The sequence below is a fragment of the Cricetulus griseus genome, chromosome 2 (assembly GCF_003668045.3).
Source record: "Cricetulus griseus strain 17A/GY chromosome 2, alternate assembly CriGri-PICRH-1.0, whole genome shotgun sequence".
NCBI lineage: Eukaryota > Metazoa > Chordata > Mammalia > Rodentia > Cricetidae > Cricetulus > Cricetulus griseus.
The window spans coordinates 19,170,438-19,192,757 of record NC_048595.1 but is presented as its reverse complement, the minus strand read 5'-3'; the positions used below and the strand labels follow the sequence as shown (position 1 = coordinate 19,192,757).

The following is a 22,320-nucleotide window of genomic DNA, read 5'->3' as shown; positions in this document are numbered from 1 at the left end:
ACCGTGGGCCAATAGTATTCGGGCACAGTCGGCTACACCCGCTTTCGTTGCCCGCCGGTTCGTCAGCGAGCCTCTGGGAGTTAGCCAATGAGAGGTGCTCGGCTCCTGGTCGCCAAGGAAACCCCGAGACAACAAGATGGCGGCGCCGCGGGACGGCTCGCTGGGCCCGTGGTGAGTCTCGGCTCCTGGCCTTTCTGCTCCGCCAAGTCTTCCGGGCAGGCCGGAGCCCCCGCCCCGGCTCCGAGGCCCCGCGGCCTGCATGGCTCGGCTCAGGAGGGCAGCGGGGACCCCGCTCAGCGTGTCCGTGCGTGGGCGGAGCCGAGGGCGGGCTCCCGGGGCGGGGTTTGGGCGCCGGGGCTTCGCCCTGCAAGCGCGCCCAGCCATGGGCCGGGAGGGGCGCGCAGCCAGCCAGCCGGTGCTCCCAGAGCCCAGCGTGTCTGGGGATGAACGCCTAGGGCAGCCCTGAGTTCGGCCCTCAAGGTGGAGAAGCGCAGGACACGTTTGTAACCCTCACCAGAGGCGACAGCCAGGCCTTTACAGCCTTCGTCGGTTGTGACGGACTGGGAGGCGCGACTGCGAGTGTGAAGCTCGTCTGGGTTACATGGCCAATTAGGGCAATTCCGCGAGACCTTGTCTCATATTTTAAAAAGTAAATGGAGGCCAGGTGTGGTTGTACAAACCCTTAATCTCAGCACTCGGGAGGCACAGGCCGGCCTGGCCTACATAGTGAGACTCTGTCTCTAAAAAACAAACAGTAACTAAACAAAATAGAAGGCTGGGGCTGTTGGTCTGTAATTTTTTTTTTTTTTTGGTTTTCGAGACAGGGTTTCTCTGTGTAGCTTTGGAGCCTGTCCTGGCACTCGCTGTGGAGACCATGCTGGCCTCGAACTCACAGAGATCCGCCTGCCTCTGCCTCCTGAGTGCTGGGATTAAAGGCGTGCGCCACCAACGCCGGGCCAGACCTGTAATCTTAACTACTCGGGAGGCTGAAGCAGGAGGGTCACATGTTTAAAGTCAGCCTGGACTTTAGAGCCAGTTCAAGGCCATCTTGGGCCAAGACCTTCCCTTTTCTTTATATACAATTTTATACGTATACGTGAGTGTCTGCATGTATGTATGAGCACCACGTGCGTGTCACAGGAAGCCAGAAGAAGGCATCAGATTTCCTGGAACTGGAGTTACAAAAGGGCCATGAGCTACCTACCATATGGTTGCTGGGAACCAAACCCAGGTCCTCTTCAAGAGCAGCAAGTGCACCTAACCTCTGAGCCATTTTCAAGCCCAACACTTTATTTCGTTAAAAAAAAAAAAAAGACCATAGATAGAGTGTATCAGTGCTGCACTTACATAGCACGTATAAGGTCCTAGGTTCACTCTCCAGCCCTGAAAAAGTGAATTAAAAATAAGTTTAAGTGCCTGGTGTTGGTGATGCATACTTTTTAGTCCTAGCACACGGGAGGCAGAGGCAGGAGGATCTCTGTGACTTCAAGGCCAGCCAGGGTTAAACATTGAAATCTTGTCTCAAAATAACAACAAGGGTTTAGGGAGACAGGTTAGTTGGTGAAGCCCTTGCTTTGCAAGCTTGAGGACCTGACTTTGATCTCTAGAACCTACTTACAAAAACAAAACAAAACAAAAAAAAACCCCAAAAACAGGTGTGAGGGTTGGCAAGATGGCTTAGTGGATAAAAGGTCCTGCTGCCATGTCAGACCACCTGAGTTCCATCCCCAGGATCCATGTGGTGGAAAAAGAAAACTGAGTTCTTCAGGTTATTCTCTGACTTCCAGATGCTCACCATGGTATCCATGTGCCCATACACACATAATAAATAAATAAATGAATGTTGAAAACAAAACAAAACAACAACAAAAAACCCCACACGTGGCACAGACAGGCCAGGCACTTGTCATCCCAGTGCTGGGAAAGTGGAGGCAGGTGGATCGCTAGGGCTTGTAGCTGGCCACATTAGATTGTTTGACAAGTTCTAGGCTAGAGACAAACCCTATATATTTAAAAATAAAATAAAATGTGGAGAGTGCCTGAGGATGACACTCTGGGTCCTCAAAGGACTCATGCGTATGCACCTATACCTGTGTGTACTCACATCCACACAAATAAATAGTGGTGGCATTTGCAGGACTCTGACCACCGGGGAGATGAGGCAGGAGGGTCACAAGTTAGAGGCCATCCTGGACTAGGTATTGAGACTTGTCTCAATAACAGGACAAAAAATGGTTTTGCTGGCTGGTGGTGGCAAACGTCTTTAGTCCCAGCACTCGGGAGGCAGAGGCAGGTAGATCTCTGTGAGTTTGAGGCCAGCCTGGTCTCCAGAGCGAGTGCCAGGACAGCCAGAGCTACACAGAGAAACCCTGTCTTGAAAAAACCAAAAATCAAAAATCAAAAAAACAAAACAAAACAAAACCCCTATGGGCTGGAGAGATGGCTCAGTGGTTGAGAGCACTGGCTGTTCTTCCAAGGTCCTGAGTTCAGGTCCCGGCATCTACATGGTGGCTCAAAAACATCTGTAATGAGATGTGGTGCCTTCTTTGGTGTGCAGGCATATATGCAGGCACTGTATACATAATATATAGATAAATCTGTTTTTAAAAGGAGCCCTTTTCGGAGAGGCAGTGGCACACACCTTAAATCCCAGCAGTGTGGGAGCAGAATCAGCCAGGTGGATCTCTTGAGTTTACAGAGCAAGCTCCAGGACAGCCAGGGCTACACAGAGAAACCCTGTCTCAAAACCTTAATTTTATGCTTTGAAGTGGTGAAGTATAGGAAGTGTGTCTTGGTAAAGTTATGTAAGAAAAAAGGTGGTTATATAGTATATGATTCTACTTATATAGTGCTGAGCAGGAGTGGTGGCTCATGTCTGTACCCCTGGTACTCAGAGTCAGGTGAGATCTCTGAGTTCTAGACTAACCAGGGCCACATCCTGAGACCTTGTCTTAATAAATAAATAAATAAGGAAAGAAAGAAAATTCTAGAGATAAAACAGTGGTGCTTACCAGTGGTCCAGGCTAGTGAGGAGGCATAGTGTGACTCAGCCTGCAGGAGGAAAGCCTTGGGGATGGGAAAGGCCTGCATCTTGATGGCAGTGGTAAAACCCAATCTGTCCGTGTGACCAGGTGCCACTGGACTGTGCACACAAACTGCAGAAACAGCCAGTTCTGCTGCTCATGCTTTACTGGGGTTGCCTAAAACAGTGACTACAGAGGGCAGCTGGGTGATGGGTGCAGGGGCCCCTCAGAACTGTTTCCTTGTGAATCTCTGATAATTTCTGAATAAAAAGCTAAGTTATAGCCTAAGAAGAAATAGAAGGAAAATCGAGGGGTTAGCTTGGCCAGAGGAAGGGTATGGGTCAGAGGAGGAGACCATTCCAGAAGAGGAGGTTAGAGCTGGAGAGATGGCTCAGCTGTTTAAGTTTGGTTCCCCGGAGAGGGGGCTAATGACAGGGCACCCTGTGTTCCGGGCATTGCGCAGCTGCCTTCAGTGCAAGGGTGCTCAGGTGGGGATAATTTGAGGAGGCAGACAGGGCCAGATCACCCGTGGGAATTTTATTTTCCTCTTCACCCTCTTCCTCCTCCTCGCTGTCGTCCTCTTCCTCTTTTTTAGATAGGATCTCACTATGTAGCCCTGGCTGGCCTGGAACACACAGGGATCTGCCTCCCCAAGTTCTGGGATTAAAGGTATGCACCACCATGCCCATTTTTGAGTTTTTCATTCAAGGGTGAAAGTTTGTTCAGGGGTGTGGCATGTCATTGTTGCTTGTGGGCATGAATAAAAGGAGGGAGCCCAGTCCTTCCACTGAGCAGTGCAGAGGTATGGTGAGGAGGTAGGATGGTGGCTGAGGGAACTCTGCTCCAGGCCATGGGAGGGGCCCCCTTTTGAGAACTGGTGGGGCATAAGTCCCAGACTTCAGAAAGAAGGTGAGGGAGGCTGCCTCCAGGCAGCATGGGTTCCCCTATTGGAGAGTGTCAGTCTGTCCTGTTTGCTCTCTGTTGCTGTGGTAACAACCATGTCCAAAAGGACCGTGGGGAGGGAGTTTATTTGGCCTATACTTCCATGTCACAGTCCAACATGGAGAGAGGTCAGGCAGGAGCTGAAATAGAGGCCATGGAGCAGTGCTGCGTATTGGCTCGCTCCCCATGGCTTCCTCAGCCTGCTTTTATCCAACTCACAACCTCCCTGCCCGGGAGTACACAGTCAGAGGAGGGCTAGGCCCTCCCTCTTCAGACATCAATCAAGAGTAGGTCCACAGGCTTGCCTACAGCCTGATCTGATGGGAGCATTTTCTCATCGAGGGAATGAGGTTCCCTCTTTTCAGAAGATAGATGTTAGCTCGTGTCATGTTGACAAAAACTGCCCAGCATATTGGGGAAGGTCAGTGTCACATTTCCAGAGGTCAGCTTTGGACTTAGCCTGAAGACTCATTTCAGACCCTCCCTAACAGAGATCCCTTTGGCTCTAGGCTTGCTAGGTTTTAGTCGCTTTATGTAGGGAACAGAGTGGTGGCTTTTAGTTAGAACTGGCTTGCACAGCATACTCTTCATCAGAAGAAGGGAGTCAGCATTTTCCAATGTTGTCGTCCCCTGTGCCAATAACAATGGCTCCACATCACATAGCCACAATTCAGCTGACAGGTGCCTGCCTTTGAGCTTGGCACTGGGCACAATGTTTTGGGACTTGAGCCCCACCCCCTCCAGTCACCTGCCTGGTAGGTGCTGATACCACGCACATTTTACATGGGAGGCAGTGAGGTGCCAGTTAACACTGTGGGTAGCAGGGGGTATGCAAGGGCCCAGGTAGGTGCCTGACTTCCATGGTACATGACTGTGTCTTCAATGAGTCCTGCCTGTGGGTAGCCTCCTCTTCCTCTGAGATGATAGGGGTGGCACCTGGGCTCTGGCAGGCAGGGAGGAGATACCTGGGCTTTAATGCCAGCCAGCTCAGTTATGGGTCCATAAGAGCACACACTCTAAACTTGGGGAAGATCCAGGCCCTGCACCCCACCAGGCAAGGGGTTCTGTGTTCAGAACAGAGAGTCAGTGGCTCAGAGGAGCCAGCAGACATCAGGAGGAACCCTGGCCTGCACTGGAGGAGTGAGGCCTGCTTCTCCTGGACAGTGTTCCTCCTCAGGGAGAGTTGCAGCTCCCTCCTCCTGACCTGAAGCCCTGGGTCTCCTCTTTCTCCAAGGGGTGACTTCCTTCTTTCCTCTCAGGAGTTCCTGACAGCTAGCCTGGAGACTAGAGCTATGAGCTCACCTCTGGCCTCTCTTAGCAAGACACGGAAGGTGCCCCTAGAGTCGGAGCCTGTGAATCCTGGGTAAGGAGCCAGCCAGCCTCTAGGTCCTTGTGTCCCTGCCCTGTCTCCTCCTTAAACCTTCCCTCAGAGAGGAGAATGACTGCTAGTGTCTAGGGGAGTACAGAGAGCAGTTAGTGGCTTTCTGTGTCTACCTTGCTTCTCTTTGTGCTTTTTGGAAACTCTGCTTTGTGTTGACCAAAGATTGGACAGTGCTTCCTGTTAGACATGGCCCATGAGAGGGCTTGTCATTCACTGTTCACTCACCAACTCTGCAAACAATGTTCTGTCAGCCTGAGCCAGGCTTTGCTGGGCTCTTGAAAAGCTTTATCCTTCCTTCTTTTCTCCCTTCCTCCTTTCCTTCTTTCCTTCCTCCCTCCCTCCCTCCCTCTCTCCCTCCCTCCCTCCTTCCCTTCCTCCCTTCCTTCCTTCCTTCCTTCCTTCCTTCCTTCCTTCCTTCCTTCCTTCCTTTATTTTATTTATTTTTTTGATTTTTCAAGACAGGGTTTCTCTGTGTATGCAGCCCTAGCCATCTTTGAACTCACAGAGATCCTCCTGCCTCTACCACCAAGGTGCTTGAATTAAAGGCGTGCGTCATCACACCTGGAACAAAGCCTTTTCTGCCTCCTGTTTCCTTGGTGCTTTTCTAAATACACTTAGAGTCTTGCTTAGATCCAGAGAGGTTAAGCAGCAAGCCTGGGCCCACTGTACTTCAGAGAGGAGCTAGGGTCAGCCTTTCGAGCTGTAGAATTTTGAGGTCTTCCCACCAAAACTGCCCTATGGTGTCTCTCCATCTTTCTCTGTTGTGAGGAGTTAGGCACTATACAGTGTGTCCCTTGGCTCACCCTGGCTAAGGACAACTTGGGGGAGGGGGTAATCTTCAGGAGATAGAGGCTTAACCTCTATCTCTTTTAGCCTTGCATGGGGCCTGGAACCTTTCCTTGGTGGCATTCCTGGAGGCTTAATTTGTATTTGTTCCTTCTTCCTGCCTGGGTTCCCAGGAAGCGAGGGATAAGAATCTACGGAGATGGTGAGTGTGTGCTCTGCCCCCGTGTCCCCTTCCTTCTCACCAGTCTACATCTCCTTACACCTGGGCAGCAAGGGAAAGAGCTTGCTGAGGTCTTGTGAGACTGGCCATTTGCCTGCTCGTTGTACTTTTGAGCTTTCTACCCTTGCTCAGAGGTCTGGGCCACTCCTTGCTCTGCTCCTCAGCAGAGATGCACACACTTTCAGAGCTCTCCTGCCTAATGTGAGATGGTTATGGGTACCTCGAAACTCTGGGAAGACCAGAGATGTGGACCTCAGCCTTTGCCTGATAGCCTTCCCTCCCTGGAGCCCTGGCCTTATCCCTGACCTGACTGTGCATCCTGGGTGGCCGGGGTTGGGGGGGCAGTATACAAGCTGTTTCATTTTGGCCAGAGCCCAGGGCCAGAGTGCTTTCTGGGCTGTGGCCCCAGAGCGGTGACCTAGGCGTCCCTGTCTGCAGAAGATGAAGTGGACATGCTGAATGATGGACAAGACACAGAAGAAAAGATCTCTGTTCCTACCTGCTATGGAGGCATTGGTGCCCCTGTGGGTAGGCAAGGTGAGAGCAGGGGGGTGAAGGGGGGCTGCGGGTCCCCTTGCTCAGAGCATCAGGAGAGGCTCTAGAGATGGGGTAAGGCCATGTGAGCCATGGCTCCTACTCTCACCTGCTGGGTTGAGAAACTGCTCCTACTTCTGGCTAGCTGGCCCAGTGCCTGTATGCCCAAACCAATCCAGAACAGGATTTAACCAAAGTCACAGGTTAGGGGGCTGGCCAGTGTGGGGCTAGCAACTCTCCAGTCTCCAGAAAACATGATGTCAGTGGGTCTGTGGTTCAGATTCAGAGACAGCAAAAGGCCTGAAGGGGAGCTCAGCCTCTGGCCATCTGTTTTCTCATCAGCAACACCCATGGGCTGAGAGTTCCATAGCAGGGTGTTTCACCTGACTTTGTGTCTTCAGAGGCCTGTATGGAGTTGCCTACAGTGGGGTGGGGACAGGGGGAGAGGGGCCAGACAGGCACTGGGTTGGATCAGGGGAAGTCGGAGATGAGGCTGGAACTTTCCACTAGCTGTGACAGCTTAAACAACTTTAACATCTTTCTTCCCTGTCCCCTGGGGAAGGAGAGCAGTGAGCTGGCATGTTGTCAGGTTTTGGTGAGATGCTGCTTTGTGGGGGTCCCTATCTATCACACAGGCACCCAGTGGCCACCATTCTGAAGGGCAGCAGGAAGTGCCCTTAAACCAAACTCCCCTCCATTTGGCATTGGCAGAGGGTCAAAGTAGAAGAGACAGGACTTGCCTAGCTCAAGTCCCGTAGAGACTTAATCACAAAGAGAAGGATCTTGTGCACCTAGCAGGGGACAGTGTGGTTATGTAGCCACCACCTCCTTGTCTTATAGGGACAGTGCATCTTCTCTCCACTTCCCTGCCACATCCAGCTGGTGGGTGTCACCAAGGTCTCCAATAGGACCTGCCTTTCCTGCTCCATTTCTCTGCCCTCCTGCCTCCTCGAGAGTCACCGTTGTCCTAGAGTCCGTCTCCTTGCTAGCTTTCTCACTTACCACTTCTCATGGTCATTCCACCTCCCCAGACTCTTCCTTCTCTCCATACTGCTCCAGTCAGGGCAGCCACGCCCTATGTGCTGACAGCCCAAACGTTTCCTCTCAGATTCCAGAGGGCCCTCACTCAGTGAGCATGCACACTAGGGAGATGTGTTATCCCTCAGGCTCAGAAGCCCTAAAATGGCAACTTGAGGGCTGGGAATTCAGGGACTTGAAGATGACGTCAAGATAGAGTTCATCTTGGACATCCAGTGTGGTCTTTTTTTCTTTTTTCTTTTCTTTTTGGTTTTTCAAGACAGGGTTTCTCTGTATTATCTTGGAGCCTGGAACTCGCTCTGGAGACCAGGCTGGCCTCGAACTCACAGAGATCCGCCTGCCTCTGCCTCCTGAGTGCTGGGATTAAAGGCATAGGCTAGTGAGGTCTCATGACAGTGGCTGCAGTCCCTGCTGTTCATGTAGTTAGGGTAACTAGTGTCTATGGGGATGAAGAGGGCTTGTGTCGTCCCATCTCTTTTTTTTTTTTTTTTTTTGAGAGGTGAGGTTTGTGATAGTGTCATGTAGTTTATGTTGGCCTCAAACTCACTATGTAGCCATGAATGACCTTGAACTCACGGTCTTCCTGTGTTGGGATAAAAGTGGTATATTATTACCCTGACTCCTAAGGAGTACTGTGTCTCTCCTTTCATAGCAATAGATCTCACCGTAGTTACCACCCCAGCCTGTGCACAGACAGGCATAGGAGGCCATCTCTTAGGTGAGCAAGTTGGAGGTAAACTGCATAGGTCCTGACCTTCATACCTCACTCCCTCAGACGCTTGCACCTCCTGCTTATGAGGAAACACAGCCAGTGTCGGTGCTGCTCCTCTGAGCACGAATGACCTATTAATCTCCTTACCATCGACCTCTTCTACACTCCAGTCTCCTCAGTAGTTCCAGGCGTCTCTCAGAATGATTTCCCCCGACCTGGGGCCTGGAAGGGGTGAGGCTTCATGCATCACTGCAATATGATTTATGCCCATTTAAATCTTTAAAACAGTGGTGTTAACTTAAAAAACAACAGCAACAACAACAAAAAACAGGATTTAACTATGTACTCCTGCTGTCCTGGAACTCACTCTGTAGGCCAGGCTGGCCTCCAACTCAGAGATCCGCCTGCCTCCACCTCCCAACTGTCAGATGGGTGCCACCATGCCCATCTGACAAAGTCCCAACCACTCGTGTGTGTCTGTGTTTCTGTGTTCACACACAAGGTTGAATGGTATGTGTCAGAGAACAGCTCACTCTTCCTTCCATCATGTGGATCCCAGGAATCCAACTCAGGTCACTAGGCTTGATGGCAAAGAGATGGCTGAGTGGTTAAAAGTACTCCCTATGAATGCAAGAGGCCCTGAGTTCAAGTCCCAGCACTCATATAAAAGCCTGTAACCCCACCATTAGAGGTCAGAGATAGGTGGATTGTGGGAGTTTTCTGGCCAGCTAGCTTACCCCAAACAGCAATCTTTAGGTTCAGCGTTTGCCTAGCATGCATAGGGCCCTAGGTTTGACCCCACCACCAAAAAAAAAAAAAAAAGGTGAAGATGGATAGAGGAAGGCACTCATGTCCTCCTTTGCAGGCGTCTGCATGTGTGGACGGGGGATGTAACCCTGTATACACACATGCCTATCTGTTGCACCACTGATGCGCATACTGGAACAAGTTGCTGTGCTCCACCCAGCTTTACAAAGTAGCCCAGTGTGAGGACTGCATGAGCTGCTCTGTGTAAAGAGCTTCAAGTGCCCCTATCTCTGGCCCTTCCCATGTTGGCCTCAGTTCCAGGCCTGGGCACTAGAAACTTCATCCACTTAGCAGGAACTGTATTCAGTGACTCGGAGCTGGTGTCCTCCATGTCCAGGAAGCTGCAGGAGCTGGAGGAGCAGTTGAAGATCCAGAGTGACGAGATACTGTCCAAGGTAGGACCTGAGGCAGGAGACAGCCAGGGAGGACTGTTGTCTCAAATTGAATGGTCTGTTTTGAATGGTCAAATTTACCATGACCTGGTAATGACCTTGGTGCCCCTGAGCTGAGCAGAGGGCAGAGCCTGATAGAATGTGGGCTGGGTAGTTAGCAGGCTGCTGAGCAGAGGGGGCGAGCTGGACCCTGGGCCCAAGACGTGGACTGTGCCTTTCCTCAACTAGTGGGACTGTCAGAGAGATGGGGTTTCTGAGGCTCAGAAGCAGGGGCTATACCCAAGGGTTATAGGGACAGGTTAATGTTCACACACAGGCAGAAGGTGTGGCCCATCCCATGGGAAGGGCTAAAACTTATTATAACCTGTGGGGCTCTGGGAGCCACCAGGACTTGCACTGACCCCAAGTCTCACTGCTTCAGGACCAGAAGATATTAGCCCTGGAGGATTTGGTGCAGACCCTCCAGCAGAACCAGGGTAAGAAGCCCTTGGTCAGGTACCTGCTCAGGTACATGGATTGTGGGAGCTTGGACAGTAGCTTTGGAAATCAAGGCTTCAAAAACAACAGGCAGACTTTTGGTGGGGTCTGGACAACTGGGACCAGAGAGACAACAACCCTGTGCCTTATACTAGATTGCACTGTCCAGAGCCTGGGGCGGGGTGCATGTTCCAATGGTGCATGTTCCAATGGAAGAAGGGATGGCTGCCTCTCAAAAATCAGTTCAGGCATCCCCACCCCACCCCACCCCACCCCACCCCCAGGGTTAGAGAGACCAGCTCAGGGGCAGTTCTCAGAGAATCCCAGAACACCTTAGGGCAGAGCACTTGCCAGCCTCCAGGCCATGGCAGTAGAATCGCTTACCCACTTCTTCCCCAGGGGTCAGCAGCAGCCCGCAGAGGCAGGAGGATCTGGAGACACAGTGCATTCAGCTGCAACGGCAGGTTGGAGAGATGGAGGTGAGAGGTTAAGCAGGGGGGAGTGGGTGGCCAGACCGCTTTCCCTGGTCTCAGCCTGCCTGGAAGGATTTGGGGCAGAGCCCCTCCCCGTCGTTCAGGGGCCCTGCCTGTTTCCCTGCTCTGGGCTGACTCAGTTTAGAGCCAGGGTAGGGGCGGCACCATGACACATTACTCCATGTGGGCTGAATCAAACTCTGAACACACCCTCTCTTGCTTACTTCACTTCCCACCTCCCCACTTGTTCTGTTCTAGCACTGCAGCTTCATGGCTAGCCCTTCTCTCCTCAGAGCTGCTCCACTCTCCACGACTTCCCTGGTTCTTTAATGAACTTTTTCCTACCTAAGGACCCTGGCGCTTGCTGTTGTCTGCATGGATCATATCACATCTCTTCCTAGAGATAAATTTTCACTTGTTTCCTTGACCCGTGCAGTCTCTCTCTCATCTTCTGCTTTCCTTCGTGCCTCATCTCTTCCTCTGTGGGACTGTAAACTCCACGAGGGGTGCATGGCTCACCCCAGACCTAGGACTCATGGTCTCCTGCCTATGACCATGATTTCTTTACCCAATAATTTGCTCACCTCACTTACTTTTCTTCCACTCAGAATTGTGGTCAAGCTGCGAGGCTTGAGTTGGAAGGGACTGGGCCCTCAGAAGGGTCCAGTACTCCTGCCTGCTCAGTGCCAGTGCCTCAGTCCTCTGCTGGTCCACCCCCGAGTCATTTCTGGAATGGAGCATCTCTGACTCCAAGCAGAAGGCTTTCCAAAGCCCCAGCCCATAATATCAGTGGCAACCTCCAGCCCACTGCAGGCCTGTTCACATCTGGGCTGTGGGTGACAGCTACAGCTATGCCTGAACTATCTTCTAGGAATGTGGCAACCCGTGGGGCAAAGCCATAGCCTCACAACCAAGGGCACCCGTGACTCCAGCATGCATCTTTTATATGTTTATTGATTCGTTAATTGAACAAACCTGAAGTATCTCTCTATCCTGTTTGACACTGCCAGCCAGTATTAGGCTTGTGTCATCTGTACAAAAAGACACGGTCCCCACATGCATGGGGCTGACAGTCTACAGAAGCAGAGACATGTGACTGACAGGATGTGGGTGTGCAGGGGATAAAGAAGTGGCCACAGTTGGGGGAGGAGCCACTGCAAGCAGATCTGGAAAGGGGGTGGGACTTGCCAGGGTCTAGGCAGAGGAAGAAGGCTCTGAGCGCCACTTTGTCTGGCTGTAGTGGAGGTCATGAGGAGAGGGAGAGGTCAGGCTAAAGGAGCCTCACTGTGGGCTCTGTTTGGAGGGAGTCTGTATGTGGGAGCAAACAAGAGCCATAGAAGAGAGTGTGGTCAGGGCTGGGTGCTGGGAACCTCACAGGTGTGCGGAGTAACAATGGTAGCGAAGCAGCCAGGTATTGGAGGGAGGAAACCAGCTGTGCTGAAGGACAGTAAGAACTAAGCCAAGGTTTCAGGAGAAGGCCTGACAGACACCCTCTATGTGGGACAAAGGTGGGGAGGAGAGGCCATGGTGGCTTGGGTTAGGGTGGGAGCATGAGTTGGATTGCCAAGGACGGTTGTGGCACTGAACTCTGTTGTGGGCAGTGCAGCAGAGGGGAGTGGGTCATGGAGGTTGGTAGCTAGAGAGGAGCTCCTTGCAGGATGGAGAGAGGTCTGGGGGTAGGGGGGGCTCAGGGAACTTTGGCATGAGTGGATTTGGGTGCTTGCTGGACATCTGCTTAGTTATGAGTGGACTCAAGCTCAGGGGCGAGAGCCACACTGGGTGTGGGTTTAGGTTCTGTCCTTATGTATGTAGGAGTGGAGAGAGTATGGTCAGGGCTGGGCACTAAGGAACCTCTCAGATGTGTGGGGTGGAAGTGACAAGGATGCAGTCACACATGCAGTCAGAGTTAGGGCGGAAGAGGTGAGACAGATGGCATCCGGGTGTGGCAGCAGCAGACAGTTGGTTACCACACCACACGCAGGTCAGTGAGCTGTGGGGGAGAGGAGCAAGTGTAACAGAAGCACAAACTACTCTAGCCAGGACCAGTGGCACACGCTGTTGGTCCCAGCACTCAGGAGGCAGAGGCAGGTGGATCTCTGAGACCAGCCTGATCTCCAGAGTGAGTGCCGGGACAGCCAGGGCTACACAGAGAAACCCCATCTGGAAACACCCCCAACACCAGATAAATAAATATAGGCAACTCCTCCTGGACCAGGAGATGACTCCGTCAGTGAAGTGTTTGCTTTGCAGGCATGAGGACCCTTGTTCTATCCCTAGAACAATCATCTCTGGGGAAACAGAGTCAGGCAGATCTCTGGGGCTCTCTAGCCAGCCTTGGATTCAGGCAAGGCCCAGGCCATTGACTGAAAAACACCAAGATGGACAGTGCCTGAAGGAGAATGGCCTTGCTTGTCCTCTGGACTTCACATACCAGTGCATATGTGTGTGCACACCAGCACACACCTGGAATCACAGGCATATGAACATACACACACACAAAGTCAGAACGTCAGGAAGAAGAGGGAGGCTCACTCCTGTAGTGCAAGTGTCCCTGCCTCCTCATGCTCAGGCCAGGCCCACACAGTCCACAGACTGAGTTATTTTATTTATTTATTTATTTAGATTCTTTAATTACTACTCATATTTACATATCCACCCCCTCTCCCCCCACTGTGTTCTTGAGTCGTGTGCTGTGCTAAGTACTTGGCGTGAGAGTCTTACTGTGCACAGTGAGACAGGTGTTGTCTTGTCCCCTCATAGAGAAGGGGCCTGCTGCTCTAGGAGCTCAAAGGCTTGCAGGGTCACAGGCTGGAAGCAGCCAGGGTCTCCAGCACATCCTTTGTCCAGGCCACTCTGGGCTGAGGACAGGCGGTGGAGGTAGGGTCAGACTGGGGATGCTCGCCATGGAAATCGGGTAGGTGGTCCCACACCACCACATCTTAGCTCTTCTGCCTACAGCGGTTCCTCAGTGACTATGGCTTGCAGTGGGTGGGCGAACCCATGGACCAGGAAGACTCAGAGGGAAAGATAGTCTCTGGAAATGATGATCAGGACTGGATGAAGGCCAAGAAGTTCTGGAAGCCAGGTAGAGTAGAGCATCTGCCCTGGCCCCCTTCCAGCAGCTTCCTGTTAGCCTGCCATTCTTCCAGAGCCCTTTGTTTCAAGCTCTGGCCTACCAGCATTGGGGTGGGGGTGGGGGATGCTGGGTTACCCAACACCTTGCCCTGACTCAGGGAAAGAAAAGCCAAGGTCTCCATCCCTGGTCTCACTTCTGTTTCTACCTGCTCATCTACCAAGGGCTACAGAGACCCAGACTTACTAGACATCTGATGCTTTGTTTGTTTGTTTTGGCTTTTTGAGACAGGGTTTCTATGTATAGTAGCCCTGGCTGTCCTGAAGCTCACTCTGTAGACCAGGCTGTCCTGGAACTCACTCTGTAGACCAGGCTGTCCTCAACAATGAGATCCGCCTGCCTCTGCCTCATTTTTCATGTTTACCCACTGATACTTAGTGGACCCCCAATCCACCTTGTCCTTAGATTCAGGTCCATAGAGCTGTTTCCAAAGTGGGGCCCATTTTCTTCAGTGGAGAAGTTTCATCCCTCGGCTCCAGAATCGAACTCAGACCCTCATTTCTATTCCATCACCTGTTCCGGGTGGCTTGTTGCTTGGGCAAGCCACTTCCCTGAGTTCATCAACAAAATGGGACACACATTCTTACCCTCGGGGGTTTTACAAGGAGTAAATGAGTCAAATATGGAGCCCCTTGCATGTCATGCTTGTTCCCAAGTTTTGAAGAAAACAAGTGCCCTGGGAGGCAAAGCATCACTCCCACAGGGATTGTAGAAAATGACAACAGTGTTAATGTCAGAAGAGTCTTTCTGGTTAAAAAACAGATTCTAGGGCTGAGGGCATGGCTCAGTTGGTAGGGTGTTTACCCATAGTTTGTGAAGCCTGGGGTCGCTTCCTGGCACCTGGTAAGCCAGGCATGGTGATGCATACTTGCAGTCTCAACACCCAGGAGGATCAGAGGTTAAACACTGTCCTCTGCTATGTAGAAGTTCTGAGGACAACATGGGCTACCAGAGACCGTATCTCAAAGACAAACATGGGGCTGGAGAGATGGCTAAGGGTTAAGATGCTTGCAGTTCTTCCAGAGGACCTGAGTTCATTTCCCAGCACCCATTTCTAGAAGCTTTTCATTCTTGGAACTCCCTCTTGTCTCAGGGACTAGCCTGATTCTGTACCCTGAATTCTCTGCTGCCAGCGCTGGCTTCTTGCTGCCTCATTTCTGGGATATCACTTCCCACAGACTCCAGTGGCAGGAGAGCCAGAGCTCAATTTGGGGCCAAAGGGAGTGATTGGAATGCTCTAGATCCAGAACTTTTGCCCGAGGAAGGAGTCCCAGATTCTCTATGGAGGGGGCTGGTAGAGGGGAAGCCTAGAAAGGGCACCGTCTCTAGTTGGACCCCTGGCCTCTCACCAGGATACAAACATCACATTGGTTGCTGCGCCAGTGCTCCAGGGGACAGTCCTGCTCTGGTCATAACACACACCTGGCACTGGGCCTTGGGGATGAGCACATCAGTAGGCCTGGTGCTCTTCACTCTCCCCTCTTTCCTCAAATTCCCACCCTCCCCACACATTGCTGACCTGCCTCTTGCTAGGCCCCTAATTCACCCCTAGCCTTCTGCCCAAATCCCAAGCCCCTGAATCTGGGTTTTAGCTTCTCAAATTCCTGGGTCAACACTGGCAGCCTGATTGGTTTGCCCCTGGGTAGACATGCTTCTCCCTACTCTTGCTTCTGTCTCAAACTCTAGCCTCTCCAGCAGATCCCCACAGATACCTGGGCTGTACCATTGATGTGCCAGCCTCTCATAGGAAGGATCTGCTGGAATGGGGGATTTAAAGGCTCAGGCTAGGTGTTCTAGGGGTGACAGCGGGACCTGAAGCCAATGTCTTTTCCACTGGTGATGCCCAGCTGCATGTGGCACAGTGCTTGGCAGATAGGCCGGAGTATGTGTGCCTGCGCAAGGAAGGCTATGGTGCCTGGTGTATCTGGTACTGTCAGTCCACTGGGACAGAGCAGCCCTAAGCTCAGTGGTAGGGGTCCAGGTGAGGGCTACAGGCATCAGGAAAACATGCCCTGGTTGCAGGTGTGCTCTGGAACCACCTAGAGCCTCAGCATCTCTCTGCTCAGGCTCTTCTGAGGAGCAGAGAGCATGCAGGTAAGTGGCCTGACGGGCCCCGGCTGGCAGAATTGTGGTAACTGTGGCAGTTTCCTGACGCTGGAGGCTATGGGTTGGGTTAGGGTGTCGGGAACTGGGGCCGTGGGCCTGAGAGGGGGAGCATCTCTAGCACCAAAGCAGCAACTTGTCCTCCCAGCGAGCCTTCAGGGCCCACTACTCAGGCCAGCTGTGCTCCCGCAGCGAGCTCTGCAGTACACACAGGGTCTCTTTGTAGCTGCTATTGTCACTGTCACCCTAACTCCTCTCGGTGTACTGTAATGCTTGCCTCTAAGAGTCATTAGTAGACAAGTCCACTGACTTGCTTTTCTTACCTGTCCATCCCACAAAAGGGACATGTCTCTCCATTGGCTAAGCCAGACCTGAGACTTCCTTTTTGGCCTGTGTTCCCTTGTGTGGTAACTCCCAGCACACCTCTCTCCAAACGAAGGCTCTGTTGAGCTGTTGGGTAAGGCTCACTGACTTAACAGCTACCTACACTGGCCACACCAGGCTCCTCTTGTCTCATCCCTGGGAGCCCTATCTCCCCTTCCTGTCCATTGCACCCGATGGCAGCCCAGCCCATCCTACCTACTCTGCCCTCTTCCTGGCCTGGGCCAGGTTTCTTTTACTTTTCTAGGCAGTTCCCCACTTCCCTTCACTTCCTCTGTCTTCCACCCCCCACACCTCCCACACCCCTCACAGAATTTCTCTGTAGCCCCAGCTGTCCTGGCACTCACTCTGGAGACCAGGCTGTCCTTGAACTCGCAGAGATTCACCTACCTCTGCCTCCCAAGTGCTGGCATTAAAGGCACCTGGTCGGTCCCCATCTCTTTTCTTGGTTATGCAAATGCTCTGCTACAGTCCCTATCCTCCAGGCCAGCCTTCTGAAGCAAACTTTTGCTGTCAGTATTTCTTAGCATTGTCCCAGGGATTCCAGTCTGTCCCCTTGCCCCACTGCCCACCCCATGTATGTCCCTGGCCCTGAGGTAGCTTGCTTTGGACAGCCGCATTGGCGCCATTCTATGGCAGATCTCCCCTTTCCTAAAGCCGTAGGAAGAGGTACTGGGCCGGCCTTATGGGAGATATTTTCTGGTTGTTGTTGTGTTTTTGTTTTTAGGTTTCCAAATTGGCCTTAAACTAATTGTGATGGACACCAGTGTCACATCATTGCCGGGCAGGGGGTGGAATGCAGTTGAAAGTGTGTTTGCTGCACATTCATGAGGCTTAGTTCCCAGCATCATGTAAACTGGGCTGTTGGTGTGCACAACAGGGAAGACAGGTCAAGCCCAGACAGAGACGGGGGCAGGCACAGCCCTTCAGATAGTGGCCACTGCTGGGGAGAAAGAAAGGCTGTCAGAGGGCCTATGGCTCATCAGCTGCAGAGACAGCAGGAAACACAGCCCCTGCACCTGTACTTCCACTAGGGGGAGAGCAGTTGGGTGCCCAGCTCCCTGACCCACATCCTGCCACAACTCAGCTGTCCTGGTGAAAACAGCTTTCAGAGAACCACAGCCAATTGTGTGTTGGAGGCTTTCACACTAGGGGCCGGGGCCCCAGCCAGCATCCCTCCTGCCCACCACCCTTCTCTTCTGGCTCCTTCATGGCTGTCCTAGTTATTTTGTCTGCACCCTCTACAACTCTGCACAGCCATGTGCAGAGCTTCCAGAGGAGCTAGAGCCTGGCAGACTCAAGAGTGTGCAACCCAGAAATAGTTATTCCCGTCCAGCAGCTGGCCCAACATCCTAGCGGCCATCCATCCCCGCCCCTGCCCTCCCTCTCCTGATGATGAGCTGGGTCCCAAGTCCCATACCTTGCCAGGTGGCCTGGGATGAGTCACTTTTCATTTTTCTGATATTGTTTCCTAATGCATATGGTAGAGATTAAACAGCTCTGGCCTCCCAGCCTTGGGGTTGGCCTGAGGACCTTGTACAAGGTAGATCTGGTGACCAGCGATTGAACATGGACAGTTCAGGTTGTTCCAAGTTAGCTCTCATGTGGCCATTTCCTTGGCACCTTATAGCCACCCTGGGAGGCCAACACTTGGCATCTCATTCTAGCCCCAAGCATTGTGGTAAGGCCACACAGGAAGAAGTGCAGGGGCTGGAATTTGAACCTTGAAAGCTTTGAGCTGAGATCTTTGCCAATCCGGTGCCTGGCACAGATCCAATATCAAACTTTGCTTTTGTTTGTAATGCTGTGCATTTCTAAGAAGCTACTCAACTCTGGCCTCAGTTTCCCTCTCTGAAAATAGAAAGGAGTATAACTCTTACAGTGTAGGATCCTAAGCAGAGGAAATGGGGTGATGGATATTAAGTCCTTGACCCAAAGTCAGTGTCCTGCTAGGTATGGTGACACTCATGCAATCCCAGCACTTGGGATGTGGAAGTAGGATTAGAAGGAGTTCAAGGTCATCCTCACTACAAAGTTCAAGGCTACATGGACCAGGGCTCAAATAAACAAAAAGTTCAAAGTAAGTATCCAATAAAAGATAGCTGTCTTTGTTACCTAGTGCAGTTACTCTTTTCTTTCAGGAACCCAGGCTTCTGCTCTGTGTGGGAGCCCCCCCCCCCCAGAAGTCAGAGCTGCCAGGATACACGGCAGCCACAGAGGCTCATGGGCATCTGTTTCTTTTTGTCAGGGGATTCTTTTGTACCCCCTGAGGTGGACTTTGACAGACTGCTGGCCAGTCTGCAGGATCTGAGTGAGCTGGTGGTGGAGGGAGAGGCCCAAGTGACACCAATGCCTGGTGGGGCGCAGTTCCGTACCCTAGAGCCCATCCCAATAAAGCTCTACCGGAATGGCATGATGATGTTTGATGGGCCCTTCCGGCCCTTCTACGATCCCTCCACGCAGGTAGGATGGGGCTCTGGGATCCACACCTGTTCTTCACCCCTGCTTGGAGATGGTGGAGTCCACTCACTGTACTGGCTTGCCCTCCTCAAAGGACACAGGCCCCACCCCTCCAGTCTTGGAGTTCTCAGTATTTCCAGAATATGATGCTTAGGGCAGGCCAACCAAACAGGTAGCAGGTTTGGCATAGCATGGCACAGCATGGCTACAGACCTGTTCACTGTCCTGCAGCGCTGCCTCCGGGACATACTGGATGGCTTCTTTCCCTCAGAGCTCCAGCGGCTGTATCCTGATGGAGTCCCCTTTAAGGTAACCAGTGGCTCCTCAACCCACCCCTTCCCTGTGTGGATTTGGAGAGAATGGGATAGCTTGCTCAGGGATCAGCCATCCTAAGAGGGAGCCATCCACTCAGGGGACCCAGTCAGGATGCCCTGCAGGAGGGTGAGGGAGCAGTGTGAGGAGGCTGTCAAGGCCAGAGCGGCCATGAGGTCCCCCAAGCTGAGCAGCAGACAGTGCCCTCTGCTGGCATCTTGAAGGTACATGGTTGGTGGTGGGAGCACTACTCTGCCCACCCTCCCCAGCATTTAGGGCACTGGTGACATTCTGGGGTTCTTGACTATAAAGCACAGGGGGCTTACTTTACCTCAGAAGCTTCTGAAACCACGTGGTTGGGGCGGAAAGCAGGACATGAGTTGCAAACACTGAAAAGAGGCAGTCCAGGCTGGGCTGCAAGGACAGGAGAAGAGCCCATGTGTTGGCAGGGCTGAGGGAGGTGAAGGTTGTCATCCTGGGGACCAGGAGGAAAGCAGGCTCGGGAGGAGGGTTATCTCCTCAGGGAGGGTGTGTGCCACCGTAACACAAAAGACAGCGTGAGTCTTAACAGCCTTGGAGCTGCCTTGACAGGGCAATGGTGACCTGCAGTGGTAGTGTCTGCCTTGCAGACTGGACAAGAGCAAGGCTCTGCCCTACCCTAACATTCATTCCCTGTGTGGCCACCTTTCAGTGGGGGCGGGGGTCGTCAGTGCTATGGCTTCAGCTATTAGTAAGGTGCTTGCACAAACAGGGCCTGAGGTAGCAGCAGCAGCAGCAACTGTGGTTCTCTGGCATTAGACGGCCCCTTGGGTTGTTCTTGAGGCCTCTGGGCAAACGGGTGGGGGTGAGGTTACAGGGCTGAAGAGTTGGGCTCCCTGCTTCTGTGGCCCTTCCTTCTTGCTAGGTAAGCGACCTGCGCAATCAGGTTTACCCAGAGGACGGGCTGGGCTCATTCCCAGGTGAGGGTCGTGTGGTGGGCCGGCAGAAAGTTCGCAAGGCCTTGGACAGGGTGGAGGATACTTCAGGTAAGTTGGCCCCCAAGGTTGGCTGGGGGGCTGTGTAGAGCAAGCTCCAGGTGGCCTCTACCAGCACTTACTGTCCCTCCTGGGCCAAGGCTCCCAATACCCTCCCTGCAGGCTCCAGGATGACTGCTGAGAAATTTCTGAACAGGCTTCCCAAGTGTGTAATTCGACAAGGCCAGGTGATTGACATCCGGGGCCCCATCAGGGACACCTTGCAGGTGAGGCCTGCCCTAATTACCCAGCTTTCTCCAGGGGGATTTTTATCACCAACCCTGGCTCAGCCTACAGTGTCTTGTCCAGAGGCTCAGACCTATAGGCCCCAAGTAAAGGCCAGAATGGCAAGTTCACCCTCAGAACAGTGTCGGATCTCTGTGGAGTTGGTGAGGACTCCATGCTCTACCCTATAGGCAGCTGGCGTGGCTACAGTGGAGGGCGTGGGGATACCCTTGAGCTTGGCCTTGGTGCTCCTTAGTTGTCCCACAGGCCTCTCGCATGCCATGAGTCCACTATCTTGTCTTCACTCCCGTTCTTCCTTCCCAAGTCACCACCGGAGAAAAGGTTCACCAGACTCCTCCCCTTCACCTGAGTTGTCTTGTTCCGTCTAGCCACCACTGGAGCTCCTCTCTGCAGCCCACCACCTGAGTCTAGGCTGCAGAGTGTGTCACAACCTTCTGTGCTGGCCTTCCCACCTCATCCCTGCTCCTGCTAGCCATGTGCCCCAGTAGCCTTCTCTGTTGGAACTGTCTGGGCATTCTTGGAGGAAGCCACGACCCTTATCCTGGCATCGAGAGTGCATTTTGTATCAGTGTCCCCCTCATATCTAGCCTTTCCTGTCTGACTGGGTTCCTTGCTTCAAGAGCTGTAAACTGCTGGCAGGCTCGTGACTCCTTCAGGTTCCTGTTGGTCAGGACATTTGGGCTGTAGGGAGTGTCCCTGTCCCGTTCCATCTCACATGCCTGTTACTCATCCTTCAGACTCAGCTCAGGTGTCTTCCCTGAACCCAGGCTAGGTTAGGTCCCCAGGCGTGGCCACCATTTGGGTGGCCTCGTCTCCCACACTGGATTGGGAGAATGGTGGTGTTGCCTTCCAGAGCCTCCTTCCCTTTACACAGAACCCCCCAGCTCTTTGGCTCGGTGGTCTCATCCACCCCTGCTCAGGAATGAGCCAGTCCTCTCTAAGGGTGGAGGAAATGATGTAGGTGGGACCTAGGTCTCCGACCACTTTTCATGGCTGCCTTCCAGAACTACTGCCCACTGCCTGCCCGGATCCAGGAGATCATAGTGGAGACACCTGCCTTGGCTTCTGAGCGGCAGAGGTGAGGGCTGGGCAGAGGTGAGAGCAGGGTAGAGGGGAAAGGGCCTGGGAGCACTGAGGGCCTGTGGACCTGCAGGAGCCAGGAGTCACCGGACTCGCCAGTGCCTGCGCTCTCCATGCTGCGCATCCGGTCAGAGAACGGGGAGCAGGCCTTCCTGCTGATGATGCGGCCTGAGGACACTGTCGGTGACCTGCGAAGCCTCCTAGCACAGGCCAGGTGGGTACAGGGCACGGCGAGGGGGCTGCAGGAAGGAAGTCCTTAGCCTCACGGCCCAGCTTGATGGACTCTGATGGACACCCAGGGACATGGATCCGGCCACCTTTGAGATCTTCAGCACCTTCCCACCCATGGTCTACCAGGATGACACACTCACACTGCAGGCTGCAGGCCTGGTTCCCAATGCAACACTTCTGTTGCGGGCTCCGAGAGCCCTGCTGTCGAACCCCAGCTTTGGTACTGGTTCTGGCCCTCACCCTGGCCCAGGCTCACTTCCCTGAATAAAGTGCTGCCCCCGATATCATGAGCTCCACAAGGCTCTCTAGACAGGGCTGTCCAGAGGGGAAGGCGGTACAGACACTTAGGCCTGTAACTGGAGCCCCAGCTGGCGTAGCTAAGGGCTCTTTGTCCCCTGGGTTCCCTTTTCTCTCAAGTTGTGCTAAGTAGATCCTCTCGAGGTAGTGGCTGGGTTGATATTCTCTGCCTCAGCAGGGGCAGGGGAGCCTCACTGGGAGTCAGGCCTCTGGCGACAGACACACACATGTAGATCCCCATGCTCAGGCAGACACTTTCTGCATACCGTGTATAAAACC

General features: G+C 53.0%; 1 protein-coding gene across 9 annotated transcripts; it reads left to right on the top strand.

Moving 5' to 3' along the window:
* Positions 1–17: 17 nt before the first annotated feature.
* Positions 18–22,028, top strand: Ubxn11 (UBX domain protein 11). 9 transcript variants are annotated; one of them, XM_027399615.2, is made up of 15 exons: positions 18–171; positions 5,225–5,328; positions 6,306–6,334; positions 6,791–6,889; positions 9,735–9,838; positions 10,257–10,311; positions 10,712–10,791; positions 13,744–13,870; positions 18,651–18,865; positions 19,094–19,171; positions 20,079–20,199; positions 20,311–20,414; positions 21,438–21,511; positions 21,587–21,727; positions 21,813–22,028. In XM_027399615.2, the coding sequence occupies exons 1-15, from the start codon at positions 88–90 to the stop codon at positions 22,006–22,008; spliced, it is 1,611 nt and encodes a 536-aa protein (XP_027255416.1). In that variant the 5' UTR covers positions 18–87; the 3' UTR covers positions 22,009–22,028. The 9 variants fall into 9 exon arrangements, with proteins under 9 accessions (XP_027255416.1, XP_027255417.1, XP_027255418.1 ...); XM_027399616.2 differs by having other exon boundaries at positions 19–171; positions 9,738–9,838; positions 21,813–22,008; XM_027399617.2 differs by having other exon boundaries at positions 37–171; positions 5,200–5,328.
* Positions 22,029–22,320: the final 292 nt, after the last annotated feature.